This window comes from Heloderma suspectum, chromosome 14, assembly GCF_057233095.1.
Source record: "Heloderma suspectum isolate Gila_16-S chromosome 14, 16-S_ref, whole genome shotgun sequence".
NCBI classification, from domain to species: domain Eukaryota; kingdom Metazoa; phylum Chordata; class Lepidosauria; order Squamata; family Helodermatidae; genus Heloderma; species Heloderma suspectum.
In genome coordinates this window covers 2,556,843-2,582,403 of record NC_139471.1, presented here as the reverse complement: position 1 = coordinate 2,582,403, position 25,561 = coordinate 2,556,843, and the positions used below count along the sequence as shown (strand labels likewise).

At 50.8% G+C, this 25,561-nt stretch overlaps 1 protein-coding gene and 1 long non-coding RNA gene across 9 annotated transcripts in view; one reads left to right on the top strand and one right to left on the bottom strand.

Moving 5' to 3' along the window:
* Positions 1–1,766: 1,766 nt before the first annotated feature.
* Positions 1,767–4,492, top strand: LOC146335527 (uncharacterized). The gene is made up of 3 exons (XR_014785856.1): positions 1,767–2,278; positions 2,668–2,802; positions 3,492–4,492. It is a non-coding gene; the product is annotated as an uncharacterized LOC146335527 (long non-coding RNA).
* SEC16A (SEC16 homolog A, endoplasmic reticulum export factor) overlaps positions 3,584–25,561 on the bottom strand; it is a 44,246-nt gene continuing 22,268 nt past the window's right edge. For 4 of the 8 annotated variants that reach the window (XM_084820653.1, XM_084820654.1, XM_084820659.1 and 1 more), the window contains 17 exons: positions 23,593–23,698; positions 22,696–22,836; positions 21,643–21,756; positions 20,043–20,235; positions 17,340–17,576; positions 16,171–16,259; positions 15,452–15,499; positions 15,132–15,293; positions 13,974–14,051; positions 13,646–13,702; positions 13,072–13,183; positions 11,774–11,911; positions 10,190–10,284; positions 9,165–9,239; positions 8,155–8,214; positions 5,876–5,938; positions 3,587–5,165 (listed from right to left, as the gene is read on the bottom strand). In XM_084820653.1, the coding sequence (XP_084676779.1) occupies positions 5,097–5,165; positions 5,876–5,938; positions 8,155–8,214; positions 9,165–9,239; positions 10,190–10,284; positions 11,774–11,911; positions 13,072–13,183; positions 13,646–13,702; positions 13,974–14,051; positions 15,132–15,293; positions 15,452–15,499; positions 16,171–16,259; positions 17,340–17,576; positions 20,043–20,235; positions 21,643–21,756; positions 22,696–22,836; positions 23,593–23,698 (1,837 nt within the window). In that variant the 3' untranslated portion in view covers positions 3,587–5,096. Of the gene's footprint in view, positions 5,166–5,875; positions 5,939–8,154; positions 8,215–9,164; positions 9,240–10,189; positions 10,285–11,773; positions 11,912–13,071; positions 13,184–13,645; positions 13,703–13,973; positions 14,052–15,131; positions 15,294–15,451; positions 15,500–16,170; positions 16,260–17,339; positions 17,577–20,042; positions 20,236–21,642; positions 21,757–22,695; positions 22,837–23,592; positions 23,699–25,561 lie in introns of all 8 variants that reach the window. The other 4 variants (XM_084820656.1, XM_084820657.1, XM_084820655.1 and 1 more) reach the window with 3 other exon arrangements.

The window sequence follows — 25,561 nt, the reverse complement described above, 5'->3', positions numbered from 1 at the left end:
CCAGCTTAAGCCTGCCCTCTGCTCCCAGGCATTGAGTGGCACATGACGGGGCATTCATGTCAACTGTCTTGAACAGGTCTAGTATTGAAATGGCCCCCTGAAACTGTTTTTAGCTGTTTAAATTGTTTTAAATTTTGGACGTTAAGGATTTTATACTATGCTTTATTATAACGTTGTATCTGTGGTTTATAGTTTTTGTGAATTGCTGTGAACAGCCCAGGCAGCCTCGGCTATCGAGAGGCACAGAAATAATAATAATAATAATAATAATAATAATAATAATAATAAAAAACAACCTCCAAGCTCAGTCACACCCGCCTGGTTCTGAGCAGGGGGCCATCGCCTGCACCACTGCGAGCAAACAAAGGGGCTCAGCTTACCTGGCAAGGAGGCACCCCTTCCACACACCTGAACAGCGCCAGGCTGGGGAGTCTCCTGAAAAGCCGCGGGCCGGCAAGTGGCCGCCTGCCGGCGCGGCCCTCCCCTTTGGCGCCCGGGCGCCAAGGGCCTCGCCATCCTTGGTCCCGCGCCTTGCGCGGCCGGGGCCGCTCTGCGCCGGGCGAGAGGGCGCGGAGCCCGGCGGGGGCGCCGGCGGCGCAGGATGCCCCCTGAGCGCCGGAGGGCGCCCCAGCGCGGCCCGCCAGAGGTCTCGGGCGGCCGCTCCCGTCAGCCCAGCGGAGGGGCAGAAGGCTGGGAGCGGCAGCCCGAACGCCCTGGGGGCGCTGGGCTCGGGGGCCGAGTCGTGCCCCTTCCCTTCCCCGCCGCGGCCAGGGCTGGGGGCGGCGCTGCCCCCCCGCGCACGGCGGCCTGCCTCGCGGGGCTGCTCCCGGCCGCAAGGGCCCGGCGCCGCAGCGCTCCCGCGAAGCTGGCGGGGCCCGTCCCGCGCGCCGCCCCTGCCGCGCCCCGGCGGCGGCGCTGCCCCGGCCCGGGAGCGGCGGCCGACCTCGCGGGGGCGGCGGCCGGGCGGGAGGCCGCGGGCTAGGCCCGAGCCAGGCCGCGGCCGCGCCTGCGCCTCGCTCACCCGGCGCCGGAGGGAGCGGCCGGTCCCCGTTCCCGCCGCCGCCGCCGCCGCTTCTCTGGCCGCGGCGAGGCGCCTCAGGGCAGGCCGGCGCTCGGCGGCGGCCCGCGGAGCCCGCCTCCAGGGGCTGCGCCGCGGCTCCCGTCGCCCCCGCGGCCCTCCGGGTCCGCTGGACTACGGCGCCCCGCCAGCCCGGCCCCTTCTCCGAACTGCCCCCGTCCCAGCTGTGTGGGCTGCGGCCCCCAGCGCCCCAGCTTGGGCCTTCCAGCTGTGTGGGCTGCGGCTCCCAGCGCCCCAGCTTGGGCCTTCCAGCTGTGTGGGCTGCGGCTCCCAGCGCCCCAGCTTGGGCCTTCCAGCTGTGTGGGCTGCGGCTCCCAGCGCCCCAGCTTGGGCCTTCCAGCTGTGTGGGCTGCGGCTCCCAGCGCCCCAGCTTGGGCCTTCCAGCTGTGTTGGGCTGCGGCCCCCAGCGCCCCAGCTTGGGCCTTCCAGCTGTGGGCTGCGGCCCCCAGCGCCCCAGCTTGGGCCTTCCAGCTGTGTTGGGCTGCGGCTCCCAGCAGCCCCCAGCCAGCACGGCCAGTGCACTCCCAAGACGACTGGAGGGGCACCAGGCTGTGGAGGGGCGTAAATAGACGTTGCCCCTGCAGGTGGTCAGGACTGCCCGCCTGGGGCAGGCGGTTGGACTCGACGGCCTGGCAGGCCCCTTCCAGCCTCACTATTCTGAGATTCAGCTATTCTACAATTCTGTGACCAGAGAAGAGCCGGGTTCCAATCCTGCCCTGAAGCTCTCTGGGCTGGTCAGCCTCTCTCAGCCTAACCTGGCCTTCTGCAACCTAGTGCCCTCCAGATGGGTTGGACTACACCTTCCACCTCTGCTGGGAAGTGTAGTCCAACTCATCTGGAGGGCAGCAGCTTTGGGAAAGCCTGGCTGAGCCTACTTCGCAAGGCTGTTATGAGGATAAACATGGGAACCGGCGGAAGCACATCTGGCTCCTCAGAGGTTTAACATGCTGCCATTTTATTTATTCCTTCACACCACATTTTCCTTCATACAGATGACCATGCCAAATTGGCAGACTGCTCTTGCAGGTGGTTAGGACAGTCACGTTTGCCCACCATGCAGGGTTGTCATTATGAAGATCAAAGGAGGAGGGGACGGTCATGTACTTCTGTCCCTTCTCGGAAAGGCTGGCTATAGATTTCAAGAAATTAATGTCGCAAAGCCAGGAGCAAGCTTTTGACTTCTCCAGGACATTTCATCAGGCAAGATGCAAAGCACTCATTTTTTTTTTCCTCCAGGACCATTCCCCTTTTTCTGTTCAATACTTTACCTGATGAAAAGGATTCACAAGCTTGCCCATGGGTTTGTGACATCTCCTTTGGCCCCAAGAAGGTACTGCTCGACTTGCAGCCTTCTCCAACCTCCAGAGATTTTGGACTGCTCCCAGCATCCCTGACCGTTGCCCATGCTCACTGGGGCTGATGGGGGCTGAAGTCCAAAACATCTGGACAGCACTAGGCTGGGGAAGGCCAGACGATGCCTTCAGTTCTAAACACAGTTATAAGGGAGTAAAGTTCCACCGATCGTGGGGGGGGGGGGGGGATGTGCTGCATGAACATGGCTACCACTTAGCTTGCCACTTTTCACACAGGATGCTCCTGGGTGCACACCAGAAGGAAGTCGTAAGTCAGTGCCTGAAAATGTACAGTGTGATGGTAGCAAATCCATTCCCGGAAACAGGCCTGCCTGATCATATGGAAGAAGTCACCACATGTGGACAGTGCAGGTACTCCAGAGAGGGGGGTGATCAAATCACCTAAAGGTGTAGAGTCTAAGCTAACCTGGTACCCTCCAGATGTTTTGGAGTACAGCTCCCACAATCCCCCAGCAGGACTAATGCTCAGGGAGTAGGGGAGCTGTAATGCCAGATGTGTTGTCTATACATCTGTAGGCCCAGATGCCGTTCCAGAAGGCCAAGGTAGAGGCAGCGTTGTCAACCCCGCACCCCTACCCTGATTTCTGAGAAGCAAAGCCATAAAAGATCTAGTTCAGGACTGGTGGCCAAGCCATACATACGCACACACCCCATAGCTGAATGAGAACACCTCGTACACCGGATGAAATGGATTCTAGACCACCAAAGCTTGTGTCGTAACCAATGTTAGCTCTTAACTCTTATTTTTTACCCCAGAAATACTAAGTTTCCTCATCACCAGGTGATCATCGGTAGGACAACACAATGTTGAAAGCATCCGTTTTAAATATATGGTTTCTGGCTTCTTTGGCTGCCTGAAACAAATACAGAACCTTAAAAAGTGGGGACTAAACTCAGAATTCGCTATGTAGGGAAGAAAGTGCATTACAGTGTATAACGAGGCATGAAAAGTCAGGTTTCTAGCTCCGCATTTAATAAACAGAACTGTAGTGACGGTCATATTGTGCTCATGATGAGCCTGCTGATGTCTCCTCCTCCAGGGTAAAGCTCGTTTGAGGACCAAGGCTTGTGATCAGCACAGAGAAGCTTCTTCGATATACAGTGGGCTCCCCCCAATAACCACAAGCCAAGTAAAATGTGAAAAAGTGCTCCAGAGCGCAAAACATTTTATTTAAGAATGTACAGTGTCAATTCTAACATTTAGGACAGAGAGGGGCTCTCTCTGCACTGAGAAAACCTTGATGTTTGGCAGTCTATGTGGAGGGCAGATAGAAAGCTTGTAAGGGGGGGGGGGAACGGGACCCAGATGTTTCAGAAGGCTTGGTGACAAAGACTGCCAGGACAAGTCCAGGTTCTTGACTGCAGATGGTGAGCAATCCTCCCAAACACAATCCCTTTGCAATATATTTAAGGCGTTCCAATTCCCAGATCTGTGGGGTTCACCCACGATGAGAGTCAAGGAACAACATGAATAAACCTACACGAACACTGCTTCTGTCATAAGCAGTACTGGTGGCGGTAAGACTGAATCGTCTCTATCAGAGCAAACTTTACATAAATATTTACGTCTCCTCTGGTTGCGTTTTTCAAGCTGATGTGGACACGACTTCTCTTGAAAGACTCAGGGAATTTCCTGCCCCAAGCAGAAACGAGTTTCGTGTCCACTGCTGGAGAGGCTTTGCGGAATCCAAATCCACTCAGATTTAGTAGCGGTGTGATGGTTAGCCAAGTAAGACCTCTGCCATTTTGATAATGGAGGAAGTCCGAAGCAGAAGAGCAGAAGCAGACCCTGAACACTACACTTTAAAAAAACAGAATGCAAAACCCTTGTGAGCTGTTAACTGCCTTAAATTAGGAGATTGAGAGAGAAAGAGAGAAAGGAGCCATATTGCACTTCAAGAGGAATCATCAGAAAGAAAACAGCACCGCCTGCTATACAAAGAGCTTCTGTTTTGGACTATACAGTTCGCTTTACAAGGAGCCTAAACACAAACAACATACATACTAAAGAAATTCCACTTCCAATTAAATCTTAGATTACAAATCACAGTTTTGTTTAGTTTCCTCCCCCCCCCCCGCAATTCGTTATACATCTGTCTGTTTATTTGGATGAGCTATGTTCCCCCTCCCCAAGAGGTGGAGGGGAAGATCGACAGGAGAAGAAAATCCCAGCCAAATATCTTAATGCTTCAAATAAGCAATAAACCCAGCTGGCAGTTAAGATGCATAAACACTGGGCCCCAATCCCTGTAAGGCCACTAACTGTAACGTGAAAAGGTGAAATGTACTCCCTACGTATCGGGAAAGGCCCCTTTCCTTAAAGAATTCATGAATCGCTGGAGTATCCAAATTCTAGAAATTCAGCCAAAGGAGAAAAACAGCTCTCCTGCTTTCTGTTTCATTCCTGTTAACAGAGAGCAGCCCTTTCATTCCTGATGGTTCAGTTATTTCCACTCCCTCTGAAGTTAGAATGCTCCAGCCAGCTTTTCTATAATGGGGCACGCTTGGCTGCAGCCTCGGTGGAAAACCCACACCAAACAGCCATCCCCTCAGCAGGAGAGAGGGTGGGTTCCCTGCACTGTGGGATCTTGAATTAATCTGTCAAGGCCATGCGTGATGGGCCCAGATCACAGATTTCCTGGATGCTATTTTAAGGTGGGGTATTTCCTCTGTCCAATTCTGTTGAGTCTTAAGCTTCCTGGAGCTGCAGCAGGCTGAAAAAGACAACACAGCAGGTTTAAATCCAGTGTTTAACTGATGCAACAAGAAACAAACAATCCTGCAAACAAAACAGAACCTCAGGTTGTTGTAAATATACAGAACCACTTTCCTCTGACCTTGGGATGTTAGGGAAATCCAGAATGGATTCACATAAGTTTGGATTTCTGAGAATCTGACCTGCACATTCTGCAGTGGACTAGCTTCTTCCTAGTTGCGCAGACTTACGGACCTTTTTTTTTTTAATGGGGGGGGGGGAGCAAATTTGCAAATTGAACAAAATTCCCAAATATCCCTAAAAAAATATCTGATTCTGCCAATGAGCAGATGGCGGAACGAAAAACACTGGACAATCCATGAAGCAGAGATAGAATGGATTTAACACCATCTGTACATCCATACTCTGGCTATGGATTTAAAACATAACGAACACAAAACAAGTGTTTCAAATTTGGTGCTGAATCTATCTCAAATTCTCAAAGCTGAGAGGCGGTGGTTTTTGCAAGAATATTCCCAGCAAGGCTATGGTTGAAGGGAGTTTCCAATAAAAGCCTCTCACCCTCCCCACCCCCACCCTGGGGATATAGATTAGGGATGCAGAACCTCTGGCCTCCAATCTCAGACTGGAGGTAACAGTGAGAATATGAATCATGGGTAAAATGGAAGCTCTCTCTCCCAGGGAAGTTGCAAGGATGCATGCCATTACCTGTGCAAAGTGAGATGGGTTGTAAAACTGGACAGCGCCCGTCGGGGGTCCTCCCAAAGGAGGCTAAAAGGAAAGAACTGTCCATTAGTGAGATGTGATAAAGAGACTTAATGGTTTGTTTGTTTTTACCAATACTCATTCCGTATACCTGACAGATGAAGAGACAGCACAACACTGGTGCCCCACTAAGATACAGAGCAGCAGACTGTCACACATGGATGCAAGAACTGAAAACTAACAAAACCCACATGCCCCCCCCCACACACACACACACACTTTGGGAAGTTTCCGTGTTACCCACAACAGCAGCAGGAGCGATGCAGTCGTCACAAAACAAAAGGCACATGCACAAATCTGAAACAGCTCACATTGGGGTGGAGAGGCGTCTTTGGCATGCAAGAAATAGACTGAAAAGGTTAACTCTGCCATGGGCCCGAAGGAGCACCAGCCGGTTGGGTCAGTCAGCCTCATGCCTTGCTTCAGTGAGCCCCCACTTGGGGGAGAGAGGCTCTCCTTCTTGGCACTGTCATGACAGCCCCCCAAAGATGGAAGTATACAAAGATGAAGCACTTGGTTCCTTCTTCTACAGCAGGGGTGGGGGACTGCTTTCAGGGGTGGGTGGGGCCAAAAAGGCCAAAACCCCCAGCATGTTGTGGGTTGCAGCTCTTAAGTTGCTAAGCTTTAGGAAAGGAATTTCAATCTTTTGGAATGGGGGGAAAAGCTGCAGAAAAGCTGGGAAGCTACCAAACAATCAGAGGTGCAGGGAAAGGGGGAATGAAATGGGCCTCAGCTGGGCCAGATTTGGCCCCAGGGTCTGAGATCCCCTGTCCCAGTGATGGGGGCTGAAGCAGAAGGTCAGTGTTGCTCGGACGGCCTTTCCCAAGCAGGTGCTCCTTGGACGTGTTGCATTACAACTCTCAGCAGGGCTGGCTGAGGCATGCTGGGAGTTGTGGTCTAATACCTCTGGAGGGCACCCCCTTGGGGAAGGCTCTCCTAGTATTTTAAAGATTACAAAGCCCAAACGGAGGGAAGTTGCTTTGAGGGCTGCTCTAAATGCGACAGGGAGGTGGCCTAGATAAAACTTCCACGCAGTGGTTTGTTGACACTACAGGCCTAACCCACAGCCTGGCTCTTTGTGTGGACCCCAGCGTGACGCAAAGAGCCAGAACAAGGGTCTCTGCGCATCTGCCGTGAATGCCATGTACAGCAGCCGAAAAAGCGTTCCTCTTTTACGTTCCCCTCTTCTTCCTCGGCACGGGAGGAAACTTGCAAGCTGCATGGGGACCTGGTCACCCTTCACAAATTCGGCAGCTACAAAACTATGCATTTCATGGGGGAGGGGGACAAAAATGGCACTTTTGGCACTACAAAAGGGTAACATTTCGCTTGTTTGTAGACTGTGCGGTGAGGGTGCAGAGGGTGGAAATGGCCTGAGGACCACCTGCAGTAGCCTCCCCTGTCCTAGGGCACAAAGGACTTCCACAACAGAGAGAGGGAGAGTTAGGGGTGTGGGCATTAAGCAGAACAACAACATGTCCTTTGGGAAAACGCATGTTTATTATTACATTAATATCCCGCCGTTTTTCCTCTTGCAAAGAACCTGAGGCAGCTTACATGATCCTCCTCCTCTCCATTTTATCCCCACAATAGCCCTGTGAGGTAGGTGAAGCTGAGAGTCACTGACTGGCCCAAAGTCACCCAGTGAGCTTCATGGCCGAGGGGGGACTCAAAACCAGGTCTCCTCACTGCGAGGATTGCAAATAAGCTCAGAGGGAAGAAGGAAGCCTGAGCGGGGTGGCAGATGACATCAGTCTCCCCGCTAATCAGAAAGTCCCAGGGCTTGACCTGCAAGCCCAGCCTCCGCTACCCCCTTGTGACTAAGGCAGCTCCAGAGCAACTTGTGCCCCACATCGAGAGGGGGATGTCTTGTGCATTCAAAATCTGATGGCTTCAAGGAAGAGTTACTAGGAGTGCTATCCTATGCATGTTTAGACAGAAAAAAAGTCCTACAATTCCCAGCATGCCTCAGGAGCAGCAAATTGAGTCTATGATAGTTAAGGCAACTGCAAGTATCTGAAGACCTTTCTTTGAGGATTAGAAGGAACGCTTCATCTTTATGGTTTCCTGTTAGTTACATGAAACACAGGTGGAAGGAGATGAATGGAGGCAGTATTAGTGAAACTGAGCAAATGTAAAATAAAAAGAGATGGAGGGCGAGGAGAAGGAGGAGTAAAAGAAAAGGGTAGCCAGGGTCAGTGAGAACGGCCAGCCAAATGTACCTGATTAAGATGCTGGCTTACTTCACGTGACAATGAACTCATTGAGCTAGAGCGCGAAAGCTACAAAACAGCAAAAAACACACACAACACATACGAGAAAAGGAATCAAAAGTCATCATGCAGGCCACTGCCTCAAGCTCTGTTATCCTATTTTGTTAAAAAAAAACAACACACACACACACAGCGGGGGGCGGGTACAGTCTTCCAGTGCCAAGGATTAAATGATATGAATTACAAAATGAAAATTAGCTTAAATCAAAATGGGACTTTCTGGGTTATAAACACCTAAGATGCATCTAGAGATAATGGCTGCGTATGATCTGTAACAGTTTAAGCAGCATTTTCATGGCATTTGACCTGCTAAATCAGACTCACGCACAGGAGAGAGAAACCCCATTTCACATTAAAAGAAAAAAAAAAGGGAGCTACTTGGCAAGGCAACTTCTTCTGAATGCGCCCTTCAATGTTTGTTCAAGTTCTACTCCATTAGCATAAGGTTCAGTGGCAGGATACTAAAATGTATCCGAGAAGCTTCCATCACATTTTTGGCCTAACTTCTGATCCCGACTCTGGAATAGATGAATTTTTGTTCCCCATCTCCAGCGGTTATCAGCTCTTGGACCAGTAACCTCACTGCAAAAGTGCCTACAATCTAAAGTGCTGAACCTCTATTCGCACGAGGGCCGAATTCCATTTTGGGGAGTCTCTCGGGTGCCACATTCTAGTGGTGGGTGGGGCCAAAAGCAAAAGGGCTGGGGCCAACATACCAGCGTATTGTAGCTTAAAGCTCTTCCTGCCAGTAACTCAACTGTACAGGAGAGGCATTTCAACCTTTTAGAATGGGGGAAGAACTGCACAAAAGCCAGGAAACCACCAATGATTGGTGGTCAGGCAAAAAGGGGCGTGGCCATCTGGATTTGGCCCCAGGGCCTGAGCTTCTACACTCCTGATCAAAGGGTTCAGGATATGCTACCAGGAGTCTTGAACATCCATCCACAAGGCAGACCTACCTCTCCAGACTGGGATCCCTCTGGATTAGACTGAGGGAGCTCAGAGTCGGGTGGAAGCGTGGCAGAATTTAAGTACTAAAAGGAAAGAAACGAAGAAGCAATTACATGGTGGCGTAACCCACGGAACAGGCCCAAAGGCCCAAGTGACTGCTCACAAGATGATCAAACAAGTAATAAGCAAGTACTAATGTGTTTGTTAAACCGAAATCCTGCTGAAGGACAAATCTGCATGACTTTCCATCAGGAGTTTTGTAGTCTTCCAAGAAGACAGGGATCATGTAGGAAACCTTTTCTTCATGAGGAGCACTATTCCCTTGGGGGTAACCAGTCTGGGCCAGAGCCAAAACTGGGCAACCCCCCCCCCCCCGCACGCACGCACGCACATACACGCACATCATTCATCGTGTTTCGCATACACCCATCCCTTGATTCCTACACGCACGCACACAAATTCATCATCCGTTCACCCCAGATTCTCATTCACTCTCTGTCTCTGTCTGTCTGTCTGTCTCTCTCTCACACACACATACACACACTTATCCATCCTATTCTTCAATCCTCCCTTTTCTCTCCCCCATCCCTCCATACACACACACACACACACTTCATAACCCATTCAATCCACACTCTCATTATCTCATACACACACCTCAATCCATTCTTTCTCCCCTCCACACATATTTCCATCCCACCCCACCTGATGAATCTGCTCCTTGCCCCAACACCTGTAGCAATTAGGATTAAATTTTTTTTAGAGCAAGTGGGACCTTGGAAAGCATCCCGAGATTAAGCAGCATATCTTTCACGCCCTGGCCTTTGGCACAAGCAAGAGAAAGCTCCTCTTGGTCTTTAGAGAAATCTTTCCCAGCCTTCCAGATGTGTTGGACTACAACTCCCATCATTGCCGCCTGATGGCTGCAAGGGGGGGGCAACACTGTGGGGAGGCCGTGGGCCAGACTCAAAGGTACTGCGGGCCACATCCAAGGGTTGCTCCCCCTCGCCACCTTTCTGCAACACCAACTCACGGGACGTTCCGCAGCCGTTGCAGGGCTGGGCTCATTTCCGGGTGCCATCTGCTCTTCCGGCACGGTGCCCTCCAGAGGTTGCTGCTGCTCCAGAGCTGGATGAAGAGACCACGAGCTTAGTGAACAGAGCACGCTTCGCATCCCCGTCGGCCAGGGTGGGCAGTGGACACTGGCCGGTGCGCCCAGGGAAAATAGCCCAAGGTTGTGTACTGTGTCTTTCAAGAACAGGCCTTCGGCACAGGGCAAAGAGAGCTCCTCCAGCCTTCCCCATCCTAGTGCCCCCCAGATATGTTGGACTACAACTCCCATAACCCCCTAGCCATGCTGGGAGTTGTAGGACATTTTTCTGTCTAAATATATGTAGGACTGTGCTTTTAAACAGGTATAACTGCTGAAAGCCTTCCGTTCTCTTAAAGCAACAGTTACAAATCACAACGTGCACGAAGAGTCTCTCCAACATGCCTAGAAACCATAGTCCCTATTAAGTCTCTGACCAACGCAATCAAATTTCTTTCTCGTCTATTGTTCTTCCATCTCATGTTCCAAGCAAGCCCCAGATTTCCCTTTTCTGGGGGATTTGAGGTATAGTATAAATCACCTTTCCGAATCTGAGGTTCTCCAGGTGTGTTGGGCCACAACTCCCATTGTGGGGGATTATGGGAGTTGTATCCGACATAACGGGGGGGCACCAGATTGGGGAAGGCTGCTTTAACATTTCTCTGATCTGTTAGAACACTATTGTCTGTCAACATTTAAGTTTTTCTTAAAACAAAAGAGAAAAAGTGTTGCTATTCAAACGTTGTGCCAACCATTCCAGAAAATGTCAAAATTCAAGAAAAGCTTATGCCATAAATGAATGCATGATGTCTTTAAGGTGTCGCAAGACTCTTCACTGTTTCTGAAACAACAGACTAACACAAGGGCTACCCTTCTGTATATATTTACATCAGCTTTGTCCAAGCACACACCATCCATATGTGTTGGACTACACTTCCCATAATCCCCCACTATGGGAGTTGCGGTCCAACACATCTGGAGGGACTCAGATTCGGAAAGGTGATTTATAGTATATCTCAAATCCCCCAGAAAGGGAAATCTGGGGATTGTTTAGAATGTCAGATTGCAGAACAATAGATAACGAAATTTGATTGTATTAATCAGGGACGCAATAGGGACTATAGTTTCTAGGCACATTATAAAGACTGTTAGTGCACCTTGTGGTTTGTAACTGTTGCTTTAAGAGAATGGAAGGCTTTCTGCAGATACACCTGTTTAAAGGTCACAACCCACTTCATCAGGTGCTGTAAGAGGAACTGGAGACTCTGAGTCTGAAGAGACAGAGCACAATTCTATGCATGTTTAGACAGAAACAAGTCCTACAATTCCCAGCATTCCCCACCCAGCCACTTCTAAATTTCTAAAACTTGTGATTATTCCTTCCTTTTCGATCTCTCCCTTCCTCAAAGGACTGGAGGGAAAGCGGTACAGCTGCCCACCTAACCTTTCTCTGGACAGGAAAGCAGGCAGGGAAACAGCCACGCAGACCCGCCTCTTTGCCCGTCGCTTTCATCTGGCTTTACTCACCTGGGTTTGGTACAAACAGGTTTGCCGGGATGGGCATCGGGGCCAGCGGAGCAAAGAGGTCTGAGGGGGCGGGGGCAGCGCCAGGCGATTTAGCCCTGCTCGGATTCAGGATGTCGACGTATCGAGCTCTGCTTCCCGCTGGAAAGAGGCAAGCAGGGAAGACAAGTCGTGCTGGGTGGAGGCTCAGTACAGAGACTGGGGCGGGGGCCGCCAGGAAGCAAGAGCAAGCGCGCCTTAACTGCTGGCGTCAGGATGGCAAAACCTACATTGCTTGTTGCTCCATAGCAGGGGTGTTGAGGGCCAAATCGGGCCTATCTGAGGTGCCACTCCGGCCCTCCATGGTCCCCAGATGGCGCCTTCCCCCTTAACCCTGAACACCTATCGCTTGATGGCTTCGTGGCTTTTGTGCAGCTTCCCCCCTCCCTTCTTAAGGGTCGAAAAATGCCTCTCCTAAGGCCTAGTCACTGGCAATACGAGCCTTAAGCTAAAATAGGCTGGTATTCTTGGCCCTGTGCCATTTTGCCCTTGGCCCCCTCCACCACTGGATCGCAGCCCCTGAAATCTTCCCTGAAATTCAGCTTGGCTTCAACACCCCTGCTCTGCGGTGCCAAGTCACTGAGGCTCTCAGGGTACCGGGCAGCGGGAGAAGGAGGAAGACTCAGAGCAATATATGCAAACGCACACATCTCTGCCTACCAGCACAGCCAGCGGGGGTTTGCATAGCACCGAATTTAGTACCAGGGTTAAGGACCTGACGTGGAGTCGGTGGGTGTAGCCATGCCCACTGATGTTATCGCCACAAACTCCGCCCACCAGCACATCTTAGTCTTCGTCCATGCTGAGAGAGTTCCGTGCCTCTTTCAGCGCGGAAAGAGGGGCTCGGGTGGTGCTGGGAGAAGCAGTTGCATCCCCCTGCACACCACTCCCCCTCCCAATGGCAGGCTGGAGGAACCGATAGCTCCGTGGACCGGACTGGGAGTCAGTAGGCTGGATTAGACCCGCACACTGGGGGTTCGTCACCGCTGCACTAAGGGAATGCCAGAAATCAAGACTCCTTGGGCTTGACCGGAAAGGCCACAGCTCTCTAGCACAGGCCGTGCTTTGGATGCAGGAGGTTCCAGGTTCAATTCCACACAGGTCTACTGAAAGGCCCCTCTCTGCCCCAAGCCTGGGAGCCACTGCTAGCCAGAGGAGACAGTTCCAGCTAGATGGACCAAGAGTCTGACTCCCTTGAAGGTAGTTCCAGAAAGGTTCACCTGCTCCAGACTACAGAGGAAGTCTCACAACTCTGCAGGTACCTGCTCTCCTGGAGAACATGTTGACGGAGGCATTGGGAGGACCCCCTGGTCCAGAAGGTGCAGCCGGAGGAACCTGAGGGAACCCTGTGGGAGGTGGAGGCGGAGGCTTGCTCTGCAACGAAAAATGAACAAAGACCCTTGGACCAAGCTTTTCCGGAGAGTTTTGTGTTGGGATGCCTCGAGTTAGGGTCATCGCAAGGGGACTTCGGTGGGACTAGACAACAAACTCCCTCTCCTCCAACCCACAAAATCACCTTGGGAGTGGGGCAGTGTTGCAGAGATGGGGCAGAAGGACAGAACAGGCTGAAACTGCAGAGTTGGAAGGAGGAAGGTTGCCCCCTGCCCACCTAGGGACCCCACTGGCTGTCATGGCAGGTTTACCATACCCTGGTAATGGGGGGGGGGGGTGGCTTGGCAAAAAGGTGTATGTACGTACACACACACGTGCACATGCATGCATGCGCGCACACACACACACAACTGTGTTTAGAGACCCCTGATCTAAATTACAATTGCATCCCTTAACAGCTTGAATGATGCTAATTACAAATCTGAACTCGTCACACCATTTTACCTCTTCTTCCGGTTCATCTAAGTTGACCCACCGCTGTTTCTTTTCATCCCAAACGATCTGTGTTAATAACACAACAGTGCAGAGGTTACAAGGAGAATCAATCAGGCACGCAGACAGTTACACAATTCCTCGGAGGAGGGCAGGGATTCAGGTCAGCATCTGGGTAAGGTGGGGTGGGGCTTGTTTTATTTAAAAAAGAACCCAGAGGTCAATTGCTACATGAATCTATGCACAACATTTGGATTATGAATTAAAGAGGGTTAAAACAATCCCAGTGAAAGCTGTTGCACAAGCCAAGGCAGGTGCCATGAGGGTGGAGAGGACTTACGGATTTGTTCTTATCATCGGGGAGGTGGGCTTCATTCTTGCCTTTCCCCATCAGCCAGCCAAACCACGTCGCACCGCTCTAAAAACAAAGATGTCATTTGGCTTATTTCCCCCCGCCCACATATCTGCTGCATGCCAGCGTAAAAGAAACATTTTCTTTCAGGTTGTTTCTTATTTCTACAGCGCCTACACCTAGGTCAGGGGTAGGGAACCTCTTTCAGCCTGAGGGCTGCGTTCCATTTCGGAGAAGCTCTGGGGAGGGGGTGCATCCCAGGGGTGGGCGGAGCCAAAGGTTAATGGGGCAGGGCCAAAAATACCAGCATAATTAAGCTTAAAGCTCTTCCTGCCAGGAACAAAGCCTTCGGAGAGGCATTTCAACCTTTCAGAATGGGAAAAAAACTGTGTAAAAGCCAGAAAACCGCTAAATGATCGGTGGTCAGGGGAAAAGGGGTGAGGCCAGGGGAAGGGGGAGTGGTCATCTGGGCAACCTCAAGAGAGCCAGATTGGGACCCCAGACCTGAGGTTCTGCACCCCTGCACTGAATGAACAGTGCCATACTAAGTCTGCAATAATTACTGATAATTTATTACATTTCTATACTGCCCCACAGCCGAAGTTCTCTGGGTGGTTTACAAAGGTTACAACATCAAGGTTAAAAGCCATTTACACAAAAGCGTAAGGACAATATATACAAACAACATATAACTAAAAACAACTTCCAACTAAAAACCATTTAACAAAAAATAAAAATCCAACAATAAAACAACACAGCTTAAAAACAGTATACCAGAGTCAGCAAAAGGAACAAGAATGCTAAAAAGGGAAGGCCTGCTGGAATAATGAAGTATTTAATGCCTGCTTCAAAACCTTCAAAGAGGTCAGCAGGCACTAGCCTCTATGTATATAATACTCTCACATAATAAAATGCTTTTCACTTGGAGATCCCAGAGTCAGCTCTGCAGTGCTATTCCTCCACTTCATGTATGCGGAAACCCTGAGCAAGTTGCAGGGGAGATTGGGGGTGCAGGGCAGGGTTACCCAAGGCCACCCAAAGCAATCCCCTGGCAAATCTGGGGATGAGAATGGAGCTGTTCTCCACCCTCTCTTTGGAGAGTTTGCAAGGAAACATTTCTGGTTAGCACCATCAGGTCTGATCTACCTTCCGGGGTGGCGCTTCCTTTTTGGCTTCCTTATTGGCTTCCTTCCCCTCCGGGATCGATGGTGGCGGCGGAGAGGGCTGCTTGGCTGCAGAGCTCCGCCTCTCGCGCCCAACAGAATGCACAGAGGATTCCGAGGTGGTCCGAGAGCGCTGCCCAAAGCCCTGGGATTACACAAGTGATCAAGGTTACATTTTCGACTGACGCAAGGAGGCAGAGGGGGAGAGGAGGAGAGAGAGCAAGTACTAATAAACCATGGAGAAGTGAAGTTATGCAGAAAAGAGTGAAATGTAAGGAGAGTGGGTCTAACTCCGTGGCATACCGTGTGGGCTGAAGACTGGGAGGTAGTTCTGGATCGCCGGCCCGGGCCCTGCACAGATACAAAGCCAGCACATGAACAAGCAAGCACAGCCAACTCCCTGCAAGAGGGCACGGTTAGGTCTGTATAGCTCCCTCCCGCCCCGGGTGGGTTTGTCAAGCAGCAAGGCCCAGAAGGTGGGGTTCCTCTGTCTGGTCCATGACGTCTTGCATAGACTCCCCTCCTCTTCCAGATGATCAGTGGTGTAGTGGCATATTTTGAAGTGCAGGCTGTTATCATGACAGTCCTTAGAGCCACGCTGTCAAGGAGAGACCAAAACTACAGGCCGCTGTATCGATCCGTCACTTTCTATCTATGTATTATATATTTTTGGAAAGTTCACGAGTTTTAACTGCCCATTCAAGGCCAAGCCACCCCATAATACTTTGCATAACAGTAGGGATAGCTCACAAAAATGTACTATTGCTGGGGAAAATCCATTTTCTCCCAGCCAAACTGCAGATTTCAGCTAAGCCTGTACGGTGACTCAGAAAATGAATGAATAAATAAAACGGAATCCAGAGTCACCTGACTTCAAGAGGGCTGCTTGACTGCCCACAAAGCTAAGCCAAGGTTCACAGGGTGTGTGTAAGCTTTCAAAAACGGCTTAGGCAAAATCGGCCTGCAAAATGAAGGCCACTAAAAGTGCCTAAGGGAGAGGGAGTTAAGAGAAAGGCCGTTACCATGCTTGCCATCTTCCCATAGAAGTCGTCCTCTCTGGATTCCGGTACAGATTTCCAAAGTGGGGTCTCCTGAGGGACACGCTGCACTGCTTACATATATAAAACAGGACAGGTCAGTTTCGCTGTTCGTAGACGAGTGGAAATAGGCTCCATAATCACTTCATCGCTAACATGCATCAACTGATCAATAATTCTAACCTTGCAGGAACCTAACCAGTTGCAAAGAACTAAGATGCCTATGATTTCACGGATAATCAGCCAGGAAAGCCCTTCTTGAAAAAGTGGGATCCTTGAAGAGCTCCCCATTAAAGAACGGAAAGCACAGTAGGGAAATAGGAGGGGGAACTGAAATGTCTTGACCTGGAAATAAAATACGAGTGGCTAATGCCATTAATGCGTGGTCATCTGGGAAAACCTGGAAGGCTGGATTGTGACCACAAGAGGGCTGCATTTAGCCCATGGTTCGGTGGCTCCACACCCCTGCCCTAGAGAAAGGCAGCATGGCACAACCCAGACATAAGCTATAATAGACCACGAGAATGTAAAACAGGAAAGCTACCTCATGACACACCACCTTAGCTCCTGAAAGGACAGACAACCCCAACTGAAGTCTTGCAGCATTCTTGCAAATTGTTCCATTCCCCGAAGGGAGGAAATCTCGTAAGGAGGAACAAGCAGATTATTCTTGTTGATTGCTTAAAATTGTTTTAGATACGTATCTGCCTCTGTGTGTGCTGTCTGTTTATATGTTTGTATTTCAATGGTTTTTATAATATATATTTTAAGGTTTTGATCTTTATAAACCGCCCAGAGAGCTTTGGCTATTGGGCAATATGGAAACTGAATGAATGACTAAACAAATAAATACATGTAATAATTGTAATAAATGAAATGTAATAAATAAAATTAAATGAACCACCAAGACAGCCTCGCTGTGCACCAGGCTGCAGGTAGTATATTTTTCGCAGATGTTGCAGCCCATAAAGGGGCTCCGCAATAAACATGCGTCAGCAATGCAGACCATGGGCAGGTGCGTTCTAAACACAGGTGTGTTCTAAAGCTATCTAAAGGAGCTTTAGCTATCTAGGGCCCAAGGTGCTTTGTTAGGGGTTTTGTCCGGACAAAAGGGCAAGGCACGGATTCTTCCCCATCACCCAACGAGGGAATACCTGCTTCCTGGCTGAACTGCTCCTGTGGCTGAAATTCACTGTGTTGAGGCGGCAGACCTGGTGGAGGCAGCATGCCCCCTGGGTACATAGAGCCCTGTTCTGCTGCATAGGGGCTTGAAAAGCCAGGCCTGAGCCCCACAGAGGAAGGAGCCATGGGGTAGAATGGGACCGTGCCAACAGGCTCTTGCTGGGAAGCTGGCGCCATGGTGGCTGAGCTGTCGAGAATGGTCGGAGGAGCTACAGAGAGGATAAAATGTATACGTATTATACCAATTGTTAGGGAGTGACTTTATGTATTTATTTGCAGTATGTTTATCCCGCTCCTCGGCCAAAAAGGCTCCCAGAATGACTTACACATAATCAGTAAATCAAGACAGTCCCTGCCCACAGGCTTACGACCTGAAAATACATGGCACGCAAGGAAAAAGGAGTAGGGAAGGAAGAGGGGAAAAAATAAGTCTTCCAGCAGGGCTGGTGGAATGGCCCTGCGTCCCCTTCTCATCTACCACCAGCTCCCTATTCACTACTGAGCCCAATTCAAGGGGATGGTTATCACTTTTAACGCCCTAAATGGCAAGCAGCTTGAGACTTAACCACCTGAAGGACTGCCTCCTCCCATACGAGGTTACCTCAGGGAGCGCCTCACCCCTCCTCACGTCCCTGCCCGATCTCTGCGATCACCAGAGGGAGCACTTCGGAGGGCGCCACGTGCTCCAGGACGCCTCAGGAGCACGTGCAGCACAGCAGCCCCCATCCTCTGCAACTCTCCACCAGTTGACATTAAACCGCCCCCCACAATTCTGACTTCCAACCGTTTTCTTAAAACTTATCTCTTTCCAGAGGCTTTCCCTGAAGCGTGACCCAGTCAGCTATGGCTTGTAGCACACAGGAGAGCATGTGGTTTTATTCCTGATTCATTCGAATTGTGTTGTTATCATTGTTATATTTATTGTTGTTGCTATTTATCATCATCATCATCATATTTATACCCCGCCTTTTCCCCAGTACTGGGACACAAGGCGGCTTACAAATATTAAAACATATACAATTAAAACAGATGAAAATATACAAAAGTTAAAATATAATTAAACAGCAGTACAATTAAAATTATATTAAAAATATTAGAACAGCATTTCAAAACAGCATTTTAGCAGCTTACCCCCAGATTCCAACTATGTCCCAAAGGCCTGATGGAACAAGAATGTTTTAGCCTGCCTCCGGAAACACATCAAGGAGGGAGCCATCCTAGCCGCCCTGGGAAGGGCATTCCACAGCCGTGAGGCAGCCACTGAGAAGGTCCTCTCCCGGGTTGCCACCAAATGTGCCCATGACAGTGGTGGGACTAAGAGAAGGGCCTCCCCAGAGGATCTCAGGACACAGGCAGGTTCATAAGGGAGGATACGGTCTTTCAGATAACCTGGACTGGAGCCATATAGGGCTTTATAGGTCATAGCCAGCACTTTGAATTGTGCCCAGAAACAGACTGGAAGCCAGTGAAGCTGTTTTAACAAAGTTGTATGCTCCCTGTAGCCAGCCCCAGTCAACAGTCTGGCAGCAGCTCTTTGGACCAACTGCAGTTTCCAAACACTCTTCATAGGCAGCCCCTCGTAGAGTGTGTTGCAGGAATCCAAACAGGATGTAACTAAGGCATGTGTCACCGTGGCCAGATCAAACATCTCCAGGAACGGGCGCAGTTGGAGCACTAGTTTTAACTGTGCAAAAGCACTCCTGGCCACCACTGAAACCTGAGCATCCAGGCTTAGGGCTAATCCAGGAGCACTCCCAAATGCCGAACCTGAGTCTTCAGAGAACCTCTGAAGACTCAGGTGAGTGCAACCCCATCCAACAAAGGCTGAATCCCTATTCCCTGATCTACCTTTGGACTGACCAGGAGCACATCTGTCTTGTCTGGATTAAGTTTAAATTTGTTCTCCCTCATCCAGTCCATTACTGATGCTAAACACTGGTTAAGGACAGAAACAGCTTCCTTGGAATCTGGTGGAAAGGAGCAGTAGAGCTGGGCATCATCAGCATATTGGTGGCACTGAACTCCAAAACTCCGGATAACCTCTCCCAGCAATTTCATGTAGATATTAAATAGCATGGGGGACAGAACAGAACCCTGAGGGACCCCGCCAGCTAACAGCCATGGAGTCTAACAGGCATCCCCCAACACCACCTTCAGAGTTCGCCCCCCTAGGAAGGAATGGAGCCACTGTAAAACAGTACCCCCAACTCTCATCCCAGTGAGGCGTCTCAGAAGAATACCATGGTCAATAGTATCGAATGCCGCTGAGAGGTCCAGCAGAACTAACAGGGACACACTCCCCATGTCCAGTTCCTGGCGTAGGTCATCCACCAAGGCGACCAAAGCTGTCTCCGTCCCACTCCCAGGCTTGAAACCAGATTGAAATGGATCAAGATTTCCTGTTCACTGCTTTGATACCGTCTTGTGGAAAGTGGAATATAGATTTGAATAATAAATAAAATGAAATGAAATGAAATGAAATAAAATAAAGTAACAACAAAAGGAGGGAGATGAATCCCTCTCCATGCCACCCATGGTGAGGCCCTAAACTTCAAGCACAAAGAAATGACAGTAGTGAACCTGGGACACATGTTCAATCTGCTGCAGAGGCCGACTGGTTTTCTATCCTCCCCTCTGCTCTGATTTTCTGCAAGAGACCAATGAGAGACATGCACCTGAAGGCATCAGTTGGACACTCTGCATAGGCGGCTGCAACGAGGCCAAGAGCGGGTTGTCGGGGCCTGAGTTCATTTCCTGGCCAGCGCCCATGCCCTCATTTTGACTAACGTGGTCCAGTTCGGAGCTTGGCGTGCTGCAGGTGTACTGTTGGGGCGTGGACCTGCCTGCATGGTACACTAGAGAGCCCTCCTGGAAGGAGAAAAATACAGCGGGGTGGATTTCACTCTCAAAGAACTGGTGACACATTGCAAATTCCTGTGCCTGACGACACCACCCCAAAATGCTGATCAGATGGAAAGCTTGTGGTGGGTGGGCGTGCGAGCAGGCGTAGAGATGTGCAGGCTTGGGGGAAAACTGGGAGCAGAAAAAATAAGAGAAAACAGGGTCCCCCCTCCCCCAATTTTCCCAAAATCCATAGGAAAAACCGATTTTCCTAATTTTTCTGGTTTTCCCCTTTTTCTGTTTTTTCCCCAGGCCTTCCCATCTCTAGGTGTGTGTGTCTTACTCATCCCACCCCCCATGCCTCTTCCCCACAATGTGGGGAGGGGCCACTGCACAGTGGTGGAACAACTGCTTTTCATGCCCAAGGTGGCTGGTTCAATCCCTGTCACCTCCCGTTAAAAAGGATGATGTAACAGCGTGCGCTCGCTCCCCGCCCCCCACCCCGGAGGGCTGCTGCCAGTCAGATTAAATGAAAAAATTGTGGAAAAGACAACAGGTGATCTGGGGAGAGAATGAACGAGGAACGGACACAGCGATACTAAGGCCCAAAAGAGGCAAGAGGAGAAAGATCGAATCGCTCTGTCTGGGTGAAGGCTGAAGGGGAGGGGCGAGTGACAGGCCAGGCCAAGGCCTTCCTGGGTGGTGACATAACCAGTTCTGATGCCTCCTCACACCAAACAGCCTGACCAGGTGTAAAGCTGCTTCCTGTGTTCTGAGGGACGGCTACCTTTGTCTCCCCACGGATGCCACTTGCTACACCACTGCATCTCCCTCCTTGGCTCTGCTTCTACTCTCTTGGGGTCTCTTGGTTCCAGTGTATGGACAGGTATTGTGGGGAGAGGCTCCCACACATGCACATCACAGAGATGTTTCTAGTCCTCTCCAGGGGCTCAGAATCAGGTCAGTATCCGCTGGAGTCTGCTGCAGCCTGGCACTCTTCACAATCTGTTCCCAACGTTCGCAAGAATGGCAGCACCTGCATCACAGGGCTTGTGGGAACCCTAGGAAGCAGGCCGGGACTTCTGATGGGGCTAAGAATGCCCTTGAAAATGGCCAGCCAGCAGCAAACGGCCTTATTTTTTTAACCAATCTGCATGTTAAGTCATGGAGTGTATTCCCCTTTATACAGGTTTCCATTAACCCAGCAGCACCTCTACATGCTTTTTTGGTGTTTTACATGGATCTTAAGCTGCAACTCACTTATGAGAGGTGAAGTCCCTCAGGCTCGGGGTCCCAATCTGGCCTTCCTGGGGTCCCAAAATGGAATTTGGCCCTCGTTCAAGGGTACAGATGCCACTGAGCACAAGGGGGCCATCTCATAAACAACCGCAGTTAGGATCATGCTGCTAACGCCTGGAAGGCCAACACGCTCACCTTAATTTGTCCATCTAAGCTTCGAAGTCGCAGTAACCAATCGGGCTCAATAAATAATTCTTGCTCTGGTTTCTCTTTTATCTGAGGGTCGAAGAGCCGCAACTGAGAGGAGATCTGTGAAGCAGAGCATTGAAAGGAAGAAGTACATCATATGAGAAGAGAGATCGCACAGACGCTTCTGGGATGGCTAAATCAATTCTCAAAGGGGGCAGGACAGCCAGAGACTAACAAAAAGTGTGTGCTGCATTCAGAGGATGCTCCAGAGGAACGTCAGAAGTGGCCTCACCCAGAGTCAGACCCTGGGTCCATCTAGCCTAGTTTGATCATCACAGACTGGCAGGAGCGGCTCTCCAGGGTTCCAGGCAGGGGTTTTTCCAGCCCTACCTGGAGATGCTGCTGGGGACCAAACCTGGGGCCTTCCGCATGCAAGGTTCTGCCACTGAGCTACAGCCCCTCCCCAGTAAACAAATGCCTCTGACCATGTGCAGAGTGAATTACCTAAGAAGCTGCCTTGTACTGAGTCAGACCCTGGGTCCATCTAGCCCAGTATTGCTGACACTGACTGGCAGCAATGGCTCTCCAGGGTTTCAGGGAGGAGTTTTTCCAGTCCTACCTGGAGATGCTGCCGGGGATCAAACCTGAGGCTTGCTGCATGCAAAGCAGGGGATCCACCACTGAGCTACAGCCCCTCCACAAGCCAGCCAATACAGGAAAGGCAACTGCCCCCCCTTCCAAACACAAAGTTTAGTGGACGCTGCTGAAACACTATTCCAAGACCTTAACAGGGCCCGCTGGAAGGCTGCACCCCCTGCCTCCCAAGAGGAACATCATGCCAAGCGGGAGACCAACCTGGCCCCCACACATCAGCCAGAGACATATTAGTTTGTTTTTTTTCTCCTCCCTCCTAATCCACTTTCCTTTTGTGTCGTGTCTTTTAGACTGTAAGCCCGAGGGCAGGAACTGTCTTAATATTGATCTTGTAAGCCACTCTGGGAGCCTTTTTGGGCTGGAGAGCAGGGTAAAAATGCAGCAAGTAAATAAGCAATACTGTACCTTGATCACCTGGCCGATGAGAACAGGGGAATAGTAGCAGGGATTTCTAAGGATGGCTCTGGCTATCACTTCGCAGTAATGGAACGCCTGTGCGGAGAGCCCCATCTCGGCGAGCCGGCAAGCATAGATGAACTTGAAAACCTGCAAGACCCAAGAGGGGATTACGGAGCGCGGCATAACGGAAGCAGCAGCAGCACTGCTAAGCACCAACATGCCCAGCCTAAACACTGGTCACAGGCAGTGCCAAAGTTCTCAGTCCCGAGGACTACTCCCAAGTCTTCTTCTGGCCCAGAACTACAAGATGCACACTGCCTAGCCCAGGGATGCAGAGGCGTTTTGGCCCCGAGGGCCGCATCGAGCAACCCCAGAGGGCCCCCCCACACACACACACACACACAGAGGACCGCTTCCTCATCTCTCAACTGGGGGGCACTTCTTGCACCCCGGCCTAGCCCACGACTCTCCCTGCTTTTTCTGCCGCTTCTCCTCTCCATCGACAGCTCGGCTCAGCCCACCTGGAACCTTCCAGCTGCTGCTGACGATCACTTCTGCCCTCCCCGATCTCCTTCCTCCCTGACTCCTGCAGTGCCAGCGTGTGGCCTGAAGAGGGGAGGAGGCAAAGGCAAGCCTCCCCTCTCTCCAGCAGACGTGTCAACATGGAGCGGCCTTAACACCAATTCTAAACATTTCCGTCAGTGCCAACTGGCCAAAGGTGTGCAGCTCCTGAACCACAGCCAGCCACTCCTGTTCTGAGCTCTTCCACTATGTGCCGGGAGCAGGTCTGAGGGCGTCTGCGATCCCAGCGCAACTGTGGCGCAGTTTAATGAGGCACAGGAAGCAGCCACTGCCTGGACCACCTTTGCCCAAGAGAAATAAGAGAAAAAAGGAGACTCAAACCTGGAAGTTGGGCAAGCAGGAGGGCTGAGTCCCCAGCGATTGTGCGTATTCATAGGCTTCGGTCCTTCGAATGGCTTCATTGGTGGCGAACTTCAAAAAGGGCAAGCTAAGTGAGCACAAAAGGAGAAAGCGAGTTTATTTGAATGAGACGAGGCCCCTTCCAAGAGTCAGAACAGTGGTCAGCCACTGTGCTGAAGGCAACGTAGGACCCCACGCCCGGGTACAAATCCAGCCTTCCAGGGGTCCCCAGGTGGCCCCGCCCCCTTTCTCCAACCACCAATCATTTGGCGGTTTCCCGGCTTTTGCGCAGTTTTCTCCCCATTCAAAGAGGTTGAAACGCCTCCCCTAAGGCTTCGCTACTGGCAGGAAGAGCTTTGAGCTAAAACGTGCTGCTATTTTTGGCCCCGCCCCTTTTGCCACCACTGCAGTGTGGCCTCTGAAAGCTTCTCTGAAATGGGATTTGGCCCTCAGGCTGAAAAAGGTTCCGCACCCCTGGCTTGAGGGCCATTTAGAGTAGGGAGTTGTGGGTGTTTGTGATGGGGGGAGGGGGTGGCAGAATATGATCCACCCCAGCCCCTCAAAGTCCCCCACCGACACGTTTTATTGCCACTGTCCTCCTTTTGCCTTGGGAGCTGGGAGGGCCAAGAACCCAGGCCTCAGCGAGGCCAGAACTGGCCTAGAGCTCGACTGGGATTGTTTAGCTTGTAAAAAAGGAGGGTAAGGAGAGGCACAATAGAGGTCTACAAAATGATGCCTGGTGTGGAGAATCTGGGTAGGGAGACATTTCTCTCCCTCTCTCAAAATACTGGAACCCAAAGGGGTCATCCCATGAAGCTGATTGGTGGGAGATTCCTGCACTGAGCAGGGGGTTGGACTCAATGGTCTTATAGGCCCTTTCCAACCCTACTATTCTGTGATTCTATGAGATTCAGGACAGATCAAAGAAAGTCCTTCTTCACACAGAGCAGAGTTAAACTACAGCACTCGCTACCACAGGCTGTAGTGATAGCCACCAATTTGGACAGCTTTAAAAGGGGGTTGGACAAAGTCCTGGAGGAAAAAACTATCAATGGCTACTAGTCTTGATGGCTATGTGCTACCTCCAGTACCAGAGGCAGTGAGCCTTTGTACACCAGTTGCTGGGGAACATGGGTGGGACAGTGCTGTTGTGCTCATGCCCTTCTTGTGGGTCTACTGTTGACAGTTGCTTGGCCACTGTGTGAGCAGAATGCTGAACTAGATAGACCCTTGGTCTGATTCAGCAGGACTCTTCTCATGTTCTTATGTGACCCCTAGTTTGCAGCATATTTTTATTTCAATATTTATTTGTTTAATTTATATCCTACCTTTCTATCAACAAAAAAATTGCACTCAAGGAGGCTAACAGCAATAAAACCGAGATTAAAAACAAGATCTTAATTAAAACAACATAAAACCTAATAAATTAAAAATACAATGATTAAAAAAAAAGAAACTGCACCCAACCCTTTAAAAAACCCTTCTGCAACAGAACAGCATAAATGTTAAAGGCCTGCCTGAATAAAACCGTCTCTGCCTGCCGGGGGAAGGAAGCATAGCGCATTGTTATGCAGGTTTTGTGGCCTGGAAAAGCAACACTGTGAAATGTGAGAACATCTTGCAAGAAACAACCACATCAGAGCAGAACGGGGCCCCATGGATGCGCTTCAGATGTGGGGACTTGAGAAACAGCCTGTGACAGTGAGTGTCGCCTCTGCAGCTCGGTGACAGAAACAGCAGGCCAATGCAGCACGGATTCCCAGTGTGGGGGGAAACCCGACCCCCTGGCCTCACAGGAAGCAGAGGGGCGAAGGAGTGTGAGAAGGGAGGCCAGGACTGGCAAAGAGACAGTCAAACTGCATCAAAGTCTGAGGATGAGGATGAGGCAGGGCATGGGCAGGGCACCGCTCTCCACCCCAAGGCCGAATTCAAGGTTGGAGCAGCTCTCGGG